Source organism: Sinocyclocheilus rhinocerous, unplaced genomic scaffold (genome assembly GCF_001515625.1).
Source record: "Sinocyclocheilus rhinocerous isolate Xijiao unplaced genomic scaffold, SAMN03320098_v1.1 scaffold472, whole genome shotgun sequence".
NCBI classification, from domain to species: domain Eukaryota; kingdom Metazoa; phylum Chordata; class Actinopteri; order Cypriniformes; family Cyprinidae; genus Sinocyclocheilus; species Sinocyclocheilus rhinocerous.
Window position 1 is genome coordinate 588,217 of NW_015641089.1, and position 486 is coordinate 588,702.

A 486-nucleotide genomic window follows, 5' to 3' on the forward strand; every position below is an offset into this window, starting at 1 on the left:
TTGCCATGGAGCTGCAAGAATGGGGAACAAACAGACCATCTTTACATCCCAGCAACTGGACGCATATCAGGTCAGGCATCATTTTTGATAGCACACTACTGTTCAAAAGTCTCTTCTGCTCACCAAGGCTGCATTTATTTGATCAAAAATACAGTAAAAACAGTAATATTGTGAAATATTATTTCAATTCAATATAACTATTTTCTAATTGAATATAGTGTAAAACTTAATTTATTTCTGTGATGCGCAGCTGAATTTTCAGCATCATTACTCCAGTCTTCAGTGTCACATGATCTTCAGAAATCATTCTAATATGCTGATTTGCTGCTCAAGAAACATTTCTGATTATTATCAATGTTGAAAACGGTTGTGCTGCTTCATATTTTTTGTGCAAACCGTGATATATTTGTTGCCAGATTCTTTGATGAAAATTGAAAATAGAAATATTTTGTAACATTATAAATGTCTTTACTGACACTTTTGATC

General features: G+C 32.7%; 1 protein-coding gene across 1 annotated transcript in view; it reads left to right on the forward strand.

Moving 5' to 3' along the window:
* LOC107754607 (calcium and integrin-binding family member 3-like) overlaps nucleotides 1-486 on the forward strand; it is a 6,967-nt gene continuing 6,481 nt past the window's right edge. Inside the window, exon 1 of the mRNA XM_016571118.1 lies at nucleotides 1-70. Within this exon, the coding sequence (XP_016426604.1) occupies nucleotides 20-70 (51 nt within the window). The 5' untranslated portion in view covers nucleotides 1-19. The remainder of the gene's footprint in view (nucleotides 71-486) is intronic.